General features: G+C 33.7%; 2 protein-coding genes across 2 annotated transcripts; one reads left to right on the top strand and one right to left on the bottom strand.

Annotated features, from left to right (window-relative positions):
* Positions 1-1,434: 1,434 nt before the first annotated feature.
* LOC133198237 (uncharacterized) lies at positions 1,435-3,384 on the bottom strand. The gene is made up of 4 exons (XM_061334361.1): positions 3,373-3,384; positions 2,275-2,425; positions 1,791-2,140; positions 1,435-1,650 (listed from the first exon to the last, which is right to left on the bottom strand). Exons 1-4 carry the CDS (start codon positions 3,382-3,384, stop codon positions 1,435-1,437), a joined length of 729 nt encoding a protein of 242 aa, XP_061190345.1.
* A 7,849-nt stretch (positions 3,385-11,233) lies between these two features.
* On the top strand, positions 11,234-18,147 carry LOC133198236 (uncharacterized). The gene is made up of 4 exons (XM_061334360.1): positions 11,234-11,817; positions 15,885-15,926; positions 16,079-16,203; positions 17,066-18,147. Exons 1-4 carry the CDS (start codon positions 11,234-11,236, stop codon positions 17,818-17,820), a joined length of 1,506 nt encoding a protein of 501 aa, XP_061190344.1. The 3' UTR covers positions 17,821-18,147.

The following is an 18,147-nucleotide window of genomic DNA, read 5'->3' as shown; positions in this document are numbered from 1 at the left end:
GTTGACGTTATATACAGCACTACATAATGATATTACGACGGTTGACCCAAAAGTAATATCACAACTTCTACCAAATCTTTAATACTCAAAGGTTATCAACAACATTTGACATTGTATTACCCTAATTTATTTGGATTTTTTGCTTTTAAATTCATTGAATTTTATTTAGTAATTTCTCAAATGTTATCATAAACACGACATTAGTTTTTTTTCCTATAGTCACAGCAAGAATGTACCGGAGTCTTCATATGACGTTTCTTCATTTTCATTTCATCCGTGTATCTTTTTAACTTCTCACTTGCTTCTTTTTTTATATATATTTGCTGCTATTTTGTCATAAACAATCTTGTTCTGAGTTGTAGTAATAAAATTATTTGAACTTTATCCAAAAGTTTTCTAAATTCATTCCTTTTTGTGTAACTCTTATGCTTCATCAGATTGAAAAAGAGAGCATGCCGAGAAGAAACGTCATAACGACGTTATTACATTCTTACCGTGCAGAGATAGAGAAGACCCAACGTTGTGTTTATTGTAAAATAATTGTATGAAGTAATTAAGGACAAAAATCTAAATAGGTAGAGGTATTAGCATAGAAAGGTTTGTTGAAAACCCGATAATTAATGATTTTACAGCAGTTGTAACATTACTTAAGGACAAACCCTCGTTACATTATTATAAAAAGGTTTCATAAATGAAATGGACTTCATAAACATATGCCTACTTTATTAAATTGGGCAAATTCTTGCATTTTTCTTCGAAACTCTAAAACATGGGATGAAAAAAATTTCAATTTTCTAATTGAAGCTATTTTTATGATCAGTTGAAGTGCTTAACTTTTCTTATAAGCATATATTAACTATACTATGACGCCGATACACTGCAGATTTGTACGAGACATGTAATGCATTACTCCCTTATATACATGTGCACTAGTAGCTAGGAGGGTAAATATGTATTAACTTAAAATTTCTCGCATACCTACGTATAATTAATTTAATCCAATAACACTGCTGTTTCATTTTATTTAGCAATATTTTTTTTACCAATCATAAACTCTTTAAAACAGCTGCACGGTGAATAAAAATGAAGTGGAACGACTTACACTTACATAGGGTGTCATACTGGGCAATTAAAAAAAATAATGGGTTACCATTAATTTTTTGAGAAACTTGAATCAACACTTCGTCGGGAAAATTTCACATAGTTTTTATCTATTTCGTCCTATGGTTCTCGGGAAAAAGTCGACAATGTGATAATATTAGTAGACATTATTGCATGTATATGTTTATAAATATACTATATAGGCAGACGGATAGAAAGAAAAAAATAGATCAGAAACGCTCACCTGGAAGGAACAGGTGAAATATAAAATATTTCAGGGAAATATGACTTTGAAAATAAGTAAAAATGCAGAAGTGAAACTGTATATGCTTTTTATTCTTCGCAAATACTGTCATCGCTGTCGGAAGTGTCTATCGTCTCTGGAATGTTGGCTGCATCTTCAACATAGGCGGCCCAATCCCTTATACCGATGTTGTCCATGCCCTGCATGTGCCTGGCATATCCAAGATACCAGAGTATGGATGCAACGTGTGCACACACACCGACCACTCTTGCGCCTGTCTTGCAAAGACAATACCACGCTGTTACCTGAATATGAAATTAAATACTTTTGTTGACAAAATTTTAAAAAGATTGAACTGATTTTATAATTCAACAGTGCTTTCTAGTTGCTTGAACATTTAATTTTTTTTTTACATTTGCCATGCAAATAATACAATTATAAATACCTCTGCTGCATTGTAAGATATCCACAAGACATGAGACTTGGATGAAACATGGCGACTTTGCATTTTCACCTTTAGTAGGTGGGGGTCCTCTTTGTGGACAAGGATGTCCTGATTTCCCTCTAGGTGCTCCTGGATGTAGAATTTTGAAAGTTTGAGTTGGTAGGTCCCACATGTTATTTCACGAAGCTGTTCCTCTGATAGCTTTGGAAAATCTTGAACAGAAGATGCATCTGTCCACATTGTTGTTTTTCTGCTATGTAGATTTTCTTTCTCGACACGTTCTTTCAATGTGTTTACTTGACAGCTGAGGTATAACATTTTTGCTGCCACAGCAAAATCGTCATCATGAGCTGAAATCAACGAATGATATATTTGAAAAATAATCACCGAATGACAAAATATATTTCTTTACAGCAGTCAAAATGAAGTTGTATAGAATACGTATTACATATAAGCTATGTAAAGTACATATATATAATTATACCTGATGAAAGTGGAGGAAGGAACTTGTTTGAAATGGCACAAATGATTCTTATATAATCTCCGATATGAGGAACTTGATTTGTTGGGAGAACCTTATCTAAGTACTTCCACCTCTTTATTCGGGCGTTAGCCGATTCCACTACCCAGCGGACCTTTCAGAAGAAAAAAAAAATCTTTATTAAGTACTCCATTTGTAATCAATTTAGTATCCTTAACATTTTAAAAAGGCCAAGATGAATTAACTGAACACTTTATTTGAAAGTATTTTCTCCACAAAAGTAAACAATAGTGATTTCTACATGTTAAGCTCCATTTTGATAATATTCGGTGGATAGTGATATCGCTAGATCTTGTTGAAGTGCGAGGGTGTCCGATGCATGGTGAATTCACCTTATGTTAAAATCTCGCATTAAACGATTGAGGGGCAGTATGAAAACCGTCTATCCCTCTGTATTCAATAATTCAGAAGTGAAAAAATAATTAGATTACAGGACCAGTACGTACTGGTCCCTGCTGACAAAACAGGTAACAACATTTTCTTTGTTAGTCAGTTCATTATATAAATTGTATTTTAGAGGAATTAGGATTTAATTCTAGAAGTGGTAATCCAACTTTTACACATAGCTCCCTTTCTAAGGAGGAAATTCTTCAAAATCATGTCAGTTTTGAATATTTTTAATATTCCCGACAACCAAAATGAATTTGAATTACCATATCTATAATGGATTCCGAAACTTCATAAAAATCCTTACAAACATACATAGCGGGTTCATGTAAATGTTCTACAAAGCCTCTTTCTTTACTCCTCACTAAGATATTAACAGTAGTGAAGGAGAGACTTTAAGAGTACTGTGCAACAATATATTCGAGAAGGGGTGTAAATCAGATGTGGATACTAAAAAAATTCCAAGAAATACTGTTCGTTATCTCCACATATTTCATGACATCAGTAATAAATCCCTTAAGTATTAAGAAGTTGTAAGTTTCTTTGGTGCTTAGATATGCGGTTTTTTGTCCTTTTCTATGAAATTCTATACAAAATTTTGCACACATTTTTAATATCGTGATAGAATCTTAATACATATTTCTGCCATTTTACCTGGATAAACATTTTTCAGGCTACCTATTTAAATATAAATGTATATGAGAAATTTTGCTGATTTCTGGAAAAAAGTTTGTGTTATTTATCCTTAAACCTATTTAGTGGAAAATTGGGGGTGGGGTTGGGGGTTGGGGGTAGAATTTTTGGAGAAACATTTTAAATCAGTCCTTATACTAAGAGCCAGAACATTATTTGAGGACTAAATTGAGAGCATATATAAAAGTTGAACAAACAAACGGAAAAAAAGTCTCTAACGGGGAAAGGAACTGAATCCTCCTCTGGAATAAGATCTTGCTAAGAGGGGGTGAAAAACGTTATATCGCAAAGTTAAATGCTGTAAATAACTAAGTCTTACGTGTACGATTTATCTCAATGACTTTTTAATAAAAGAGATACATGTTCAACTGGGATGAATGCCTTTCACTCCTCGAAAAAAAAAATGTCAAAATGTAAAAGTTGATTTGTGTCCAAATTTAAGAAAAAAGTCCTGAACTTGTTTGCAATTCAAATTAGAGTTCTCTAGTTTGTAAAATTATCATTAAAGCAAAACTTTATATGAGTGAAAGGAGAATTCCAAATAAAAAATAATTCGGGATATTTAATGCTGCGGGAAAATGAAGAAATATGTTGCATAAAATGAAATAGGATAGAATTCAATAGATTCTATTTTAAATTTATGATAATCTGTGCATTCATTATGCAGTGGAGACTTTGTCTATTCCCCAAATATCCATGACGTGTTTTGACCAAAATCTAAAATATATGACTTACAATACCATGATCTGATTAGATGAGATTTATAAATTCTATAGTGATTAAGACTTTGAGGAATTCATTGCAGCATTCCTGCTCTCATGTGCACAACGCAAAAGTTAGGTTTTTTCCAACACAATTCTTGTTGGTATAGCGTAAAGGGCACAAGATTATGTAACTCCCGGTCACTTTTAGAAAGCTTTAGTCTTTTTTTCGCTTAAGCATACGCTTGAAGTGTAATAAAACGTGTGTGAAAATTGTTCACTGTATATTCAAATCGGAGTTAACGACAACTGAAAACCTACAAAAAATAGTAGAAAATTAACATATCGATATATAACTGGGCGAACTTCACCTGTAATCATATCTATATTGATAATTAACAAACGTATATATGTTCCATAAAAGGATATAATTTTAAAGCAATATATATCGCTCCTTGCTATGATATGTAAACAAAAAGTTCTTAACCTTTTTTTTAATCGGACTAGTGAACCTTCGGACTTGCGGGCTTTCGGACTAGTGAACCTTCGGACTAGTGGGCCGTCGGACTGATGAACCTTCGGACTAGTAGGCCGTCGGACTAATGAACCTTCGGACTAGTGGGTAGACCCCGGGGAGAACACGTGGAAGATATAAAGTCTATTCCGCAGACAACTCTGTAGAGGTTCCTAGAGTTTCCTTATGGCGTATGCGTCAAGTATATGACACTGGTAGAAGCAGTCCAACCGAACAAACAATGCCGCAATCGGATGAGACAGATGATGAAATGACTCGCTCCTCTTCGGAGATCGAAGACTCTCACAAGAGAGTTATGAACTCGGTATGCATAATTTTTCAAGAAATAAAGAAAAAAATTAAAGTGATAAGCCCAATTAAAACCATATTTTCGTAATAAGAAAGGAATATTAATGTTTACGCATGTAATACAAGTGTTGTATGGAGATATTTATATTTTTATGTAAAAGAACAAAGTTGCGATCATTTCTCAATGTTATGCGTAAATATCATGTTCCTATGTTTTATCAAATAACAATTTACATCATAGGTATGGCCAAACCACGTGGAGGACCCTGCTTTGTCAGATCCACCTACCGATCACTTGGACATGGCGGATGCAGACTTTGAAGATGACGATGTTGATGAAAACCAAAATGCAGATAGCAATGAAGGTACATGAAACTCTTTTATTGAACATTGAAATATTCTTTCACAACATTCTTTGTTTCCAGTCACCTCTTTATAAACTGGCTGGTATTGCTGTATATACATATAAACTGATTCATACCCAGAAGTCGAGATGTATATAAACACGATAAACTTGAAAAAAAAAAATCAAACTTTTTTTTTCTTATTTGATAACGAATCCCGCACCACCAAAAGTCAATTTAGATTATGATCGATAATGACCTTGCCCATGTGTGTTTTACCTGTAATCTGATCCTATTAAAATCTGATTAGTTTTTGTGGAGTCATCAACTGTAGAATCATTTTTAATGTGTGGGGGTCATCAATGTATGTTGAAAAGCGAAATATTATCAATTTGTAGTGACCTACTTTCATGGGTAAGTCGTATATACAGAAGATTCAAAGTATAATATGTTGACTCAGTAATTGTTTGTGGGGATGTAAATTTGTGGATAAGGGTGATTCACAAAATCAGTGAACATTGATCCCCACGAACATTGATGAACATATAGAACATGAAAACAGAGTGATTTTTCCAACTCTGCAGTTGAAATGGCTTAAATTTGTCCCTTTATATGACAGAGGAAATTTCTTATTTAAAGAAAATTGTTAAATGTCTGATATGAGTGTAATGATTCAGGGGCTTCTATATAGATTTTTTTTAGGCATGGTCAAAATTCACATTGCCCCACCTGAATTCTTGCTTGCCCCACCATAAACTAATTAATACTGTATTTATATATCACACCAAAGAAGAGGCCTTTCACTGGCTTTCATCTCTACTTAAAAAACAAAAACAAACAATTAAAACAACAATTTGATTACAGTTTTCAATTTGTTTATTTACCAATAACATATTTGCATTGCCTATAATGTTTAAAGATGGATTAAAACAAGTTTATTATGGTCCTGAGTTTTTACTTATTGTTAGAACTGAATAAAAGTGAGAAAAATAAGAAAATTATAAGCGAAAACTTAATAGATTCATGATTATTGGTTAGGATGGGACCACTAAGGGCAAAAAATGTTTTAAATGTATATAGGAGAAATGTTAAAAAATCTTCTTGTTAACAGCAAAGCCATGATCAGACATTTTTATATGGAAGCATTCCGAGATAAAAATTTAAGTGTAGATTCAAGTTTGTTCAAATTATGATCGCCACCCCCACCCCCAACTCCACCATCAATAGATGATGAAGTTTTACATAGGATTATATAGAAAAAGGACTCTGTTTGTGAAAAACAAGAATGGCCATAGTTTCTTAGATGAGCAGTTTGTAACCCATTGGCCTATTCTTCCTTCTCCTCATATTTAGAAGAAAAAAAAACAAAGCAATTTACAGTAGATTTATTGTTACATTTTTAGGTTATTCATCTGGTGCTAACCAGCCTTTGTACCCTGGAGCAAAGATAACATTGGCTGCCAGTATGATTCTTCTCATTTCCTTTGCAATGAGACATGCCCTCACTGGAGAAGCATTAGCCGATCTTCTTGTACTGATTGAGGTTCATTGCCTTACACCCAACTTATGCGAGACAAACTTCAAGACTTTCAAAGACTTTTTCCGGAACCTGGAGTCACCACTCCAGTTTCATTTTTATTGTGAAAAATGTTTCACATAACACGGCGAGGTGCAGCAGAACTCCTGTCCCATCTGTCATCATCCCACTAAGAAGAATTCAAGTTCCTACTTCCTGGTCATTCCAATCATCTTGCAACTGTCATCATTATTTGCAGGTATAGTATGATTATAAAGCATCAACTTTATTTGTACACACAATACATCATTCTGTCAATCAATTTCATAAGTATATTTATCCTAATAAAAACAAAATTTGAAGATTTTTCTTATCACTTAATGAAATGTTTTTTTCACTTTTTATCAAAATAGTGGAGTGGAAGAAGTATTTATGTTGTTGCCTGATGAAATTTAAATACTATGAATTTCTTGTTTTTTTAGATGGAACATTAGCACAAGCAATTTTAGAGCAGAAAAGAAAACATCAGCGAATAGATGGAGAAATAACAGACATCATGGATGGCCAGTTGTACAAAGAGAGGTTTGACAATAATGGCTTTTTTCCATGGCAGCACAAAGGATGAAGGAAAGCTCCACATTTCCTTGCAGATAAATACTGATGGTGTCTCCCTGTTTCACTCCTCATCATTCAGCATCTGGCCTGTGTACTTCATCATTAACGAGCTTCCACCACACCTAAGGTAGGTATTTGCTCTTTTTTATGGTTCATTTATGTAAATGAGTGGTAAAATAGTAACCAAGACAATATTTATTAGGTCACCTGAGTCACTCAGGTGACTTTTTGCTATCTCTTTTCGTCAGTCGTCGTTCGTCGGTCGTAAACTTTTGAACATTTTCAGCTTCTTCTCTGGAACCAGCAAACCAATTTCAACCAATTTTGGGATATAGCATCTATGGGTGATGGGGAACAAAAATTGTGAATTTCATGGTCCCTGCCAGCCTGGGGCCTGAGGGGTGGGGCCAAAACCATAAAAATTAATGCAATCTTTAAAAATCTTCTTCTTTACTCCTGGATATCAAGCAGTCAAACTGTTGGCATGATTGTAATAAGCATTGAGCCCTCTACCAAAATTGTCAGGGGTTCTGGTGCTAGGGCTGGGCTATATAGATCATATAGTGAAAGTGCATTATTTCTTTGAAAATCTTCTTCTTTACTCCTGGGTATTATTGAAACAAATTGAATACATAGTTATGATAAGCAAGGGTGACTCTACCAAAATTGTGAAATTCATGACCCCAGGGTCAGGGGTTCTGGTGCTAGGGTGGGGCTATATATATCATATAGTGAAAGTGCATTATTTCTTTGAAAATCTTCTCTACTCCTGCGTATTATTGAAACAAATTGAATACATAGTTATGATAAGCAAGGGTGACTCTATCAAAATTGTGAAATCCATAGCCCCAGGGTCAGGGGTTCTGGAGCTAGGGCGGGGCTATATAGATCATATAGTGAAAGTGCATTATTTCTTTGAAAGTCTTCTTCTCTTCTCCTGGGTATTATTGAAACAAATTGAATACATAGTTATGATAAGCAAGGGTGACTCTACCAAAATTGTGAAATCCATAGCCCCAGGGTCAGGGGTTCTGGTGCTAGGGCGGGGCTATATAGATCATATAGTGAAAGTGCATTATTTCTTTGAAAATCTTCTCCTCTACTCCTGGGTATTATTGAAACAAATTGAATACATAGTTATGATAAGCAAGGGTGACTCTACCAAAATTGTGAAATCCATAGCCCCAGGGTCAGGGGTTCTGGTGCTAGGGCGGGGCTATATAGATCATATAGTGAAAGTGCATTATTTCTTTGAAAGTCTTATGATAAGCAAGGGTGACTCTACCAAAATTGTGAAATTCATGACCCCAGGGTCAGGGGTTCTGGTGCTAGGGCTGGGCTATATAGATCATATAGTGAAAGTGCATTATTTCTTTGAAAATCTTCTTCTCTACTCCTGAGTATTATTGAAACAAATTGAATACATAGTTATGATAAGCAAAGGTGACTCTACCAAAATTGTGAAATTCATGACCCCATGGTCAGGGGTTCTGGTGCTAGGGCGGGGCTATATAGATCATATAGTGAAAGTGCATTATTTCTTTGAAAATCTTATCTTCTCCTGGGTATTATTTAAACAAATACATGGTTATGATAAGCAAGAATGCCTCTTCCAAAATTGTGAAATTCATGACCCCTGGATCAGAGGTTCTGATGTTATGCTCCTGAGCATATCAGAGGCAAAAAGAGTAAAAGTTTTAATAAGGAAGGGTATTTTTACCAGATTTCGAACATCAGGACCATTTGGTCAAATGTTCTGGTCCAGGCCAGGGCTCTTAATTTGTATTCTACTGCGAGGAGTTATTCCCCTTTGCGATTTACTTGTGATAATTAATCACTGTAAATAATGTACTTGAAAGGGAAAGAGAATAAGAGAATTATGCAAGAATTTTTATTGTATAATACAAAAAGGACTTTTATAGTTTTAATGATCACGTAGGCTTGAAAGTAATAGATAAATAAAAATGAGACAAAAAAAACTTGTCTTATTAAATGTTTATCAAAGACCAAGAGAGGCCAATGTAAGAGTTATCAACAAGGAGTTAAAAGAGTACAAAAGCACTGATAGGTTGTTTATATACTGTTTGGTGAGCGTGATAAATGGGGAACAGCTTAGAACCTAATTTATGAAGTGTTAATGAAAACTAGACTAATTATTTTGTTGATCCTGATCACCCTATTTTTCTTGCTTTCGGGCAACAAAGCTTCACCTTTCAGTTCATTTTATACTCTATGGATCCTCTAAATTGTTGTATGATAGTCAGGTGACCGTTAAGGCCCTTGGGCCCCTTGTTTATATTATAATAAGGATTTTTGTTTAGTAATTCATAAATATAAATGCTAGAATTTGTAATATTATAATTTCTTTTGTAATATTATAATTTCTTATGTAATGAATTCTTTTTTTTATTTTCTGACCTTTACCAGGGACTTTTATTCACTGTATTCTTCCAGATTTTCCAGGACCAACCGAATATTTGCAAGGTTATGGTTTGGTTATTCCAAACCTGATTTCTGCACATTTCTTAAACCTTTTGCTGAGAGTCTTCATGAAATTTACAGTTCAGGTATGTCAGTAATGTAACTTCATTACATTGTGGCTATTTGTCTGATTGTCTGTGTCCATATGATCCAGACAACAAGCTAAATTATAATTTATAAAGCATTTTTTGAATTAAATATTTGGTAATTATGAACCAGGATATGACTTGACTGTCTAAGCCAATTTTTGCTCGAAGTTGTGACATTTGAGATAATCTCAGGCATTATTTTTTCATAAAATCAAAAACTATAAAACATTATATAAAAATTAGTAGAAAAATATCAGTCTTTAAACTATGATGTCCACAAGATATAGCAAATGAAACCAGTATACATTTTATTTTTGATTTATTTTAGGATTTGATGTAAATGGTCAGCTGATCAGAGGAATTCTATTGAATGGAGTGTTTGACTCGCCAGCAAGATGCCTGTTTCAGAACATGGTTCAATTCAATGGATTTTTTGGCTGTCCATATTGCTATGCTCCAGGAAAATATGTCCAAACCAGTGAGAGGGGTCACACGCTCTCATACCCGTTTAATATGGATAGTCCAAGTGGTCACCATGATCTAAGAAGCAACAATACTCATGTGCGAAATGGAGAAGAAGCAGAACGAAGCAAAGGGACAATTCAAGGTGTTAAGGGACTTACATGGTTTTCATACCTACCGTTCTTCGACAATATTCGAGGAATTGCTATAGATTACATGCATTGTATTCTGCTTGGAGTGGTTAAAATGCTTGCAACATTGTGGTTCGACAAATCTCACAAACGAGACATTTACAGTATTTCATCAAGAGTCACAGAAGTGGACCAGCGCTTATTATCAATAAAACTAGCGAGATTACTAAGATCCTTGAGTGAAATTTCTCACTTTAAGGCTGCAGAGCTGAAAAACTTTCTCCTGTTCTACAGCTTGCCATGTCTTTTTGGTATTCTGCCCAAGGACCAGTTTCACCATTTCTCACTCCTGGTGTATGCCACATACATTCTTCTTCAGGAGAAAATCACCACTGATGACATTCTTCAGTCCAAAAGAAAAGAATGCTCTTGGAATTTGTTTTAAACATTCCAGCCCTGTATGGAGACAGATATTCAACCTCCAACATTCATCTTCTCCTCCATTTGACGGACAGAGTTCTTGACCTGGGTCCCCTCTGGTCTTCATCATGTTTTTATTTCGAGGACTTCAATGGACAACTAAGACGACTTTTTCATGGAACTCAGCGAATTGAACAACAAATTGCGTTTGCAGTGTGTGTTCACCAAAGTCTCCCAAAGATGGCCCAAGTTTTACCTTATGGAAGCTGCGAGCAGGAGTTATTCCAAAAAATGATGGACAGGAAGCATCAATCAACACGTGACAGAATATGTGATAAGGTGTTTGTTGTTGGGGCATACCATTCTCGGCCTTTGACAACAGAAGAGCAACATGCAATTTTTCTAGTGTGTGGAAATGTGCATTCAGTTATGTTTTTTAAACGACTCTATGCTCATCAGCAGATTGTACATTGTGTTGAGTACAAGTCCACTTTCAGAAGGGACAATTCTGTGATTCACTTTAATGGACATGGTTTTGGACGAGTGCATTGTTTTGTGAAACTTACAACACTCTGTTCATCAGACTGTAATGAGAAGTGTTGTGGACCGTCCTTCTACGCCTTGGTGAGGGTAATGGAAAGATCAGCTGAAGTGCAAGACCATGTCCCTCGCAGCACTTTTCACAGACACATGGTTACATTGAAACCAAGCTCAGGACAGCTTACAGCAATTAATGTAAAAGACATAACCGATGTTTGTGTTTGCGTTACAGTTAGTGACAGACTGTGTTTTGTGTCGGTAATCCCAAATAAAGTGGAGAAAGAGTAACTGAATTCAGAAGGACTGCATCTACCAACCAGTAAGCCAGTGAAAATTGTCTTAGGATACAAGTGACTAGTACTGTATGATACATCAACTATGTTTGATACTGTTTGACCATGCTTTAACCATGTTTACATTGATAATGTGAATTTCTCAGTTTAATTTTCAATAACTAAATATTCATTGATATCTTTGAGGGTAATGTATTATTTTATTGTAATGTTACATCAATCAAAATACACTAATATATCTGTATGGAATCTATATTTGTTTTGTTTTTCTTTCATAATAAAAATACTGAAGTTTTGTATGTTTAAAACATCAATACTTTGTTCTTCAGATTCTGTTTAATGTGAGGAAAAAATGAGTTGGTTTAGAAGAAATTTAAAGTTCCCAGAAAAATAATATTTAGTAGAGTGAAAAAAGACTAAGTCCATATTAGGTACAAAAAAAGTACACCCTTATTTTAATTATTTCTCCAAAAAAGTTTAAGTCCCGGAGAAGTACATTTTTAGTACAGTGAAAAAAGTCCAAATTAGCTACAGACAAAGTACAGTGGAAAAAAACTAAGTCCTAAAAAGTACAAAAAAGTACTATGGAAAAAAACTAAGTCCAAATAAAGTACAAAAATATGTCATCAGGTTTTAGAGGCTATCTGGCCCAGTACAAAAAAGTATACTTTTTCTGACCTTTTTCTAAAAAGCACAAATTTATATAGCATAAAAGTAGCATTAAAGTATACTTTTTTGTACTTTATTTTAGTATGGGAGTTTTTAACCTGTCGAAGGAAATTTATTTACATGCAGATACTTCTGAATACGGATATATAATTATCTATACTTTGAATAAGGATATGTAATTATCTCACCAACATGTCATTGTGCAACAAAGTCTTCAGCATTTTATTTGTCCTCTGAACAGGTGAAACATTTTGAATGGCACTCCTATTAATAATTTTTACCCTACACCAAGCTGTGATGCTGCTATACACCCTACAGATCTACTCAATTTACCCACCATATTTATCTTTAATCGGAAGTACGAGTTCGTAAATTTGAAATCTCAATCCCAACTCAAATTCAACATCGCAAAGAAAAAGAATCCCATTTTTGTCAATTTTATTTTTTTTTTCTGCAAATTCAAAAACTTCAGCAGGGGGTTTGTAAACCTATAAGTAAAAAAAAAAATGTTGGCCTTCCAGACTTATCATTATAAAAAACTTAAACATTCTAATTTTAATCTAGTTTTAAAGAAGCTCTTAAAGGAATATATTTTGACAAAATTTCATAAGTATTATCATGGTACTTTAATGTTCATTCATAATTTCTTCAATTTTTCAGACAAAAGATCAACCCTGCAAAGAAATCAAAAATGGACTAAATTTTTCAGGCCATATTGTATTTGGTCCAGCCTGTCTTCCATCCCTCAGTTTTCCTGACCTTTTTATCTCTTTATGAATTCAGCTCTATTTAAAAGAAAGATATCAATTTATTTCTTTCAAACCCCATTTCCCAATATGTATGGGTAAAAGCTTTCAAGTGCACAAAATTTCTTTGACCAACTTCTCTGATAACCTTGCTTTTCTTAAATTTCTGGTAAGTGCACTTTCAAAAACAAAACTATTTCATTTACTTGATATTAATGAACCTTGCGTGCAACATTCATGTCCTATGGACTTGTATTTAGTTTTAACTGTGTCAGATACAACTGACTCGTCCAACTAAGAGATCTGATATTTCATAAACTCAGTAACTTGATTTGCAAAATATCATGCTCATACATAATGCTCAAGTCTAACATTAACATTGTACAATGAAGACGCAGTTCTCAAATGCATCCTGTTTGTGCAGTTATGTGAACACTCTTGTTCATGAAAAAAATCAATATGTTTAGTTACCTATAATTTCTTTTGCTCTTGCAGACTTTGAAACATTTTTTGTAAATCTAATGTGAACATTTTTGGTAATCCTTTCACAGAATGTTTTTGAAGAATGTACCCAGTTCTTATTTGGTTGTTTTTACACAATTCTCTTTAGGGCTATCCAGGAAAAAATGTATGGGGGGCGGGGGGCTGGAAGGCACTTCATATATTTTTTTTATGGGTAGTGGGGCTGAAGCAATTAAATTTGCATGGGTGGTTGTCCTTACGCGATATAGTTTTAGATGACCGCTTATATATACCCTCACAAATAATCAACTCCAAAGTACTCCTGTCCTTTTCATTTTGTATATTAAATTATTAATCAATTTTTTAAATCATTTCTTTATCAAACAATCCTAAACAGTCTTAAAGCGTGTTTACATTGAAAGTGAAAGTTAAAATCAAATAAACCAGAAACAAGGGCAGATAACTATAAAAGTATCTGTTACTGTGACTGCAATGACAGTGAATACAAATATTTTCAATGTAAGATAATACCCTAGATAACTTTAGTGTTTTTACAACAACCACCCCCCCCCCCCCCCCCTCCTCCAAAAAAAAAAAAAAAAAAAAAAAAAAAAAAATCGGAAATTAAATTCATTTTGTAAATTCGGTTCTGAACAAGCTCAACAAGATTACATGAAAGATCCATACAGAGAAACTTTAAATTGTATTGATACACCGAATGATTGTAAATAAAAGAAGAGCACAATCTAATTTTAATCAAATGTAAATATAAAGATTGCATGAAAAATTTCATACAAAGAAACTTGAAAAAAAAAATTGTTAAGTTTGTTATATTTACAATTAAAATAAAAAAATGTTGACAAAAGTATGTTATTTTTATTTTTACAGATAACCCAACTTTGTTTCCTACGACCGACGCTTTCGTCAAAACACCATCTAAGCATTCGCCAAAAACATCTCCATCTACATTTCCATCTACACCAAAAGGACCTACAAAAACTTCATCGACGAATCCATTAACCCAGGACATCTTCACGTCACTTACATATACTCCATCTACAAATACGCCACATCAACATTCTGTAGATTCATCATTAATTGAAGGTAATTTCTTCCTTTCATTTCTAAATTGGTTTCTTTGTTAAGAGTTAGAGTTATCAACGGTAATATATTTCAATTTTTTTAATAAAATTAGAAGATAATTTTATTTTAAAATAAATGTGAATATTATCGTTGATTCAACAGGTAGCATTAAATAATTCTGACAATGATAGTTTAAAATCTGAAAGAAAAAAAAAAAACTGAAAAGAAGCATGCATGGTATTATATATGTTTATACAGGGTGACTATTTAATCCTCATTGATTTTTAAAAAATATATATATTTTTTTTTTACAGATTGGATTTTCATTGCCCTAATCTTTTTTATTGTTATAGATGCAGTATCTGTAACAATAAATATATTCATCAGGGCACGAAGACGTTCACAGTATCACCCACCCGGCATCCCTCTCTCCCCTCTTTATAGTCCAGACACCACAACAATCGATCCAAGGCATTCTACCCCGACGTCATCATCAGAAGAAGAATTTTTAATAACACTATATACGCTTACAACTATATCACATGCAACACAGATAGTAGATATCCTGAGAGATTAACTGGTGGGATTAAATTCATTCCTTTCCCCAAACCTGCGACTAATCTTGAGAAATGTAAACGGTGGATACGCATGTGTGGCAGACCGGCCTATCAACTGAACGAGGAAGTTCTTCGAGATAGAAATAAATCAAAACACTTTTATGTGTGTACCAAGGTAATTCATTAAGATCAGCTTGGATTACCCAAACTTCATGATTTGTTTGAATATTACTATTCTGTTAGTACATTTATAGAGTTTATCACATTATAGGAGTAAATCAGTGAAGATGGTATAAAGCATTGGTTTATGTCTGTTAAATTTAAATCAATTTATTTCTAATTATCAATTCATTTTTAAATTTTACCTTTATCAGTAATGTGCAATCAGCTATAATACCCTATAAATATTTCATAATAATGTGCAGCATTTCATTAATGGTGAACCATCTGAAAAATTCCCAGACCCTATATTAGCATTACCCCATGATAATACTACTACGCCAAGCCATCCAGCACCGGAACGATGACTTGCATCACACAGAATTACCACACTAGTGTCAGAGAAAAAAGCAAGAGTGTTAAGGTATGTTAAACTTTATATTTCATGTAAAAGTAATAAGAATCATCAGTCTACAGACAAAATCTTGAACATTATCAAAATATTGATTATTTTGATCAAACAGATAGGCCTTGGTAAATAAATAGATTAATTATTTAAATTCAATTTTATCACAGGGTTTCAGCTGATAGTAATCATCAAGAGGATGCAGAGTACACTTTGTCTGAAAATGATGTAAACGTAGACATTGAAACAACTACCTGTGACAGTGATACCCAGCAAAGTTCTGTTGGATTTCAAGGTAACAATATTAATCTTGATTCTTAGATTCAAAGTAAGGCTTTACATTATTGACATAAACATCACTCATTTTCTTTAACAACATATTCATTGTATCTATACATGGGTGAATTCGTTCAATATTTAATTCTTGTCTTGTAAAAGTAATAAAGTCACAGAATGGAGCACCAGTGATCATAAGCTGACCTTGCATTTGATACCAATGACAATGATTTCTTTCGAGGGTGTATTTTGAACGTGATTTTTCAAGAAAAAAAATCTTGCTTTTCACAAGCCTCATCCATGCTCATATCTCTCACTGAATATGGGCATTTGATTTCAACAATACCTGTTATAGAATTCTCACAAAACTTTGCATTCGGTGTTGCACCCAAAAAAGGAAAAAGTGGATTTATGACCAATCCGATATCATGTTTATGATTCCCTGAGCTTTTTATATACATTTGTTTAGCTGTTTTTTCATTTGCTTGTCCATATGAAGTTGGAGCTGATGTGAAGGATTTTTTATCAAAGGTGTTTTTTAGAAATGCATCAGTTATTTCTTTTTTCCTGTTCATAATCAGACCAAAATTTGACGCCGTAATTCTTCCTCTCTTTGGGTAAACCATGCTGGACTTGCTGTCTGTCCTCTTGTTTCCTTTTCAATCTCCATCGCTCTTTCTTGGGAAATTGCTAGGTCTTTCCAATGATCATTGCTTCTGATGGTGTCATAATTCAAGTTGGAATAGGGCTTCGGAAACTCAGTGTTTCCACAGACATCTGCCCCCTCTGGTCTAGGTTCAAATAGGGGTTTGATTAAAGGTGCCTAAAAATAAATATATTGCTTGAAAATATACTTCATGCTTTTAACTTTCTATTTTCAGAGACCAACAGTTTGGAATTTTTGGCACTTGTAGCAGAGAATAGAGAGCTAAACGAGAAAGTTGCTTCTCTCTTAAATGATAAAAGAGACCTTATTAGGAAGAACAGAGATCTTGAAGAAAAGGTGCAGAGTCAGTCATATATAAGATGTCATAATCTCAAATGCAATAACAAAACAGATGAGTTCAAGTATTATACTGGTTTTCCTGCCCGGGTTTTTAATGTTATTTTTGAATTTTTATGCCCTGTTGATGAACCATTTCAATATTCAAGTAGCTTGAAAAATGTTCCACTTAAAGATCAATTTTTACTGATTCTAATAAAATTAAGACAAAACTTTGACTTTAAACACATATCACGACTCTTTGGAATTCCACCTCAGGACTGCAGCACTGTCTTTACTAAATGGATAAATTTCTTGTTTTATCGTTTCGGTTCTGTACCCATTTGGCCAAATAGGGAAGTTATCATTCAAAACATGCCCCCAAAATTTAAAGAAGAATTTCCAAATACACTTGTCATTATTGATGACACTGAGTTGAAAATTCAGAGACATAGTTCTTTAAGTAAGCAAAGCCAGTGTTACTCAGATTATAAATCTAGTACAACGTTGAAAGGGCTTGTTGGTATTGATCCTAGAGGATCTATCATTTTTGCTTCAATGTTATTCACTGGTTCAGTGTCAGATAATGATATCACAATTCAAAGTGGATTTTTAAATTTACTGCTGGTAAAATCAATGAGGGGGATGGAGTAATGGCTGATAAGGGTTTAGAATTGAAAAAGATATAGAAAAATTGGGTTTACAGTCTAATTGTCCACCTTTTGCTCCTACTTCTGGTCAGATGAAACCATCAGATGTAAAATGACAGAGAAAGTGGCTACTCATCGAGTTCATGTAGAAAGAGCTATAGCCAGAGTGAACAAATTTAAAATTTTGGATAAAAGAGTAGACCTTAGTTTATTCAGTTCAATCAATCAAATTTGGTTTGTATGTTGCTTTTTGACGAATTTTATCCCTTTTTTAATTCAGGACTAACAGAATATATTATGATTAGTTAAATGTGACATATTATGTAATTTT

Source organism: Saccostrea echinata, unplaced genomic scaffold (genome assembly GCF_033153115.1).
Source record: "Saccostrea echinata isolate AGI-Se365-2 ecotype Australia unplaced genomic scaffold, CSIRO_AGI_Sech_v1 ptg000033l, whole genome shotgun sequence".
Taxonomy (NCBI): domain Eukaryota; kingdom Metazoa; phylum Mollusca; class Bivalvia; order Ostreida; family Ostreidae; genus Saccostrea; species Saccostrea echinata.
The sequence above is the reverse complement of the archived record's forward strand: the minus strand, read 5'-3'. Positions and strand labels throughout refer to the sequence as shown.